Raw genomic sequence first — 1,583 nt, 5'->3', positions numbered from 1 at the left:
CCCACAGCTCCGCCGTCGCCCTCAAGTGCCTCCTCGCCGCCCACCACGTCATCCGCCACGGCACCTTCATCCTCCAGGACCAGCTCTCCACGGCGTACCCGTGCTCCCGCGGCGGCAGAAACTACCTTAACCTTTCCCACTTCCGCGACCGGAGCTCCACTACGTCGTGGGAGCTCTCCTCCTGGGTGCGATGGTACGCCCACCACATAGAGAACATATTATGCGCCTCCCGAACCCTCGGATTCTTCTTCCTCTCGGCGTCGCCGCCGTCTCCTTCTTCGCCGGCGCGTGAGAACAAAGAAGAGCGGGTTTCCTGTCTCACTAACGGTGATTTGTTAAGAGAATTGGATTCTTTGGTGGCTCTTATCGAAGGGATCACGAAGAAACCCCATCACAACAACAAGATTGAAGAAGATTACAGCAAGAACAAGCTTGTGGATGAGGTTGTTGGGTTGGTGGAAGAAGACGCGGTTATGGCGGTGAGTGAGGTTTCGGCGAGGGTGAACGAGTTCAAGGAGAGAATGGGTTTGTTGAGTTTTGGTGAAGGAGTTGAGCTTGTTTGCATTTTGAAGAGGTTGGAAGAGTGCAGAGAACAACTTGTTGCGTGTTGTTCATGTCTGATGCAAAAGGGAGAGAAGAAAAGGTTCTGGGAATGTGTGAGAGAGTTGAAGGAAGTGGCTGGGAAGAACGTGTTGTGTACGGAAGAAGAGGGTAAGAGAGTTGGAAGACCAGAGAGGAAAACGGAATCGGATCGGTTTCTTGACGGAAGAGTTGTTCTGAATTCGGTTGATTTGGTGCGGTTTCCCTCTTCAAGGTTCTTCTGATCTGATGCTCAAGGGTAATTTTGTAAATATAACATTTTCTATTTTCTATTTTATATTTTATTTTGGTTTAGCATCCAATAATCTGATGTTGATGGGGATAGGGATACATCGTTGTGTGATTGCATTGAGTTGTGTTGTAACTATAAATTCTGCTTCTTACTTGTCTACCTTAGCAATGTTTTTCATTGATTGATAGTATTAGTGGGCTAGCAATATTTTAATAGATTTTGTTAGGTAGATAATAATTTGTGTTAATAATATGAATAATAAATTTTAAAATTGGTCTAATAAAGTAAAAATATAATACATTCTTAAATTATCTACCTAAATTTTAATATTATGATAATCATTCATATATCTAGTAAATTAAACATTCGATATATTTATTATTTACATTGTTTAATATTTTTATTGTCTACTTGTACTTTTTCTATGTTAATTATTGTCAACGAGTGAAAAAGGAGTGAAACGAAGCCAAACAAAAATTGAGTTATTATCCCATTCTATTGTTTGGATACATCCATAATTAGATTACAACTTCCAAATGTAAAGGGATGAAAAATGGAAGTTTTGATAGAATAGAATAAAGTATATTTTATGAGTAAATAGTTAAATTGATTTTTTGAAAGATGATTTGATTTTTAAATTAATTTTTGAAAGATTAAATTAATTAAAATCGTCTTTGAAAGATTTAAAATTACTCACGTTAGTTCATTTGTCCATTCTGTCACTAATGGCGTTAAATTTTGTTGACATGGC

General features: G+C 38.9%; 1 protein-coding gene across 1 annotated transcript in view; it reads left to right on the top strand.

Annotated features, from left to right (window-relative positions):
* LOC107624171 (putative clathrin assembly protein At4g40080) overlaps positions 1-1,058 on the top strand; it is a gene marked incomplete in the record, with an annotated part of 1,554 nt that extends 496 nt beyond the window's left edge. Inside the window, 1 exon segment of the mRNA XM_016326646.2 lies at positions 1-1,058. Within this exon segment, the coding sequence (XP_016182132.1) occupies positions 1-824 (824 nt within the window).

The sequence above is a fragment of the Arachis ipaensis genome, chromosome B10 (assembly GCF_000816755.2).
Source record: "Arachis ipaensis cultivar K30076 chromosome B10, Araip1.1, whole genome shotgun sequence".
Lineage (NCBI taxonomy): Eukaryota > Viridiplantae > Streptophyta > Magnoliopsida > Fabales > Fabaceae > Arachis > Arachis ipaensis.
The sequence above is the reverse complement of the archived record's forward strand: the minus strand, read 5'-3'. Positions and strand labels throughout refer to the sequence as shown.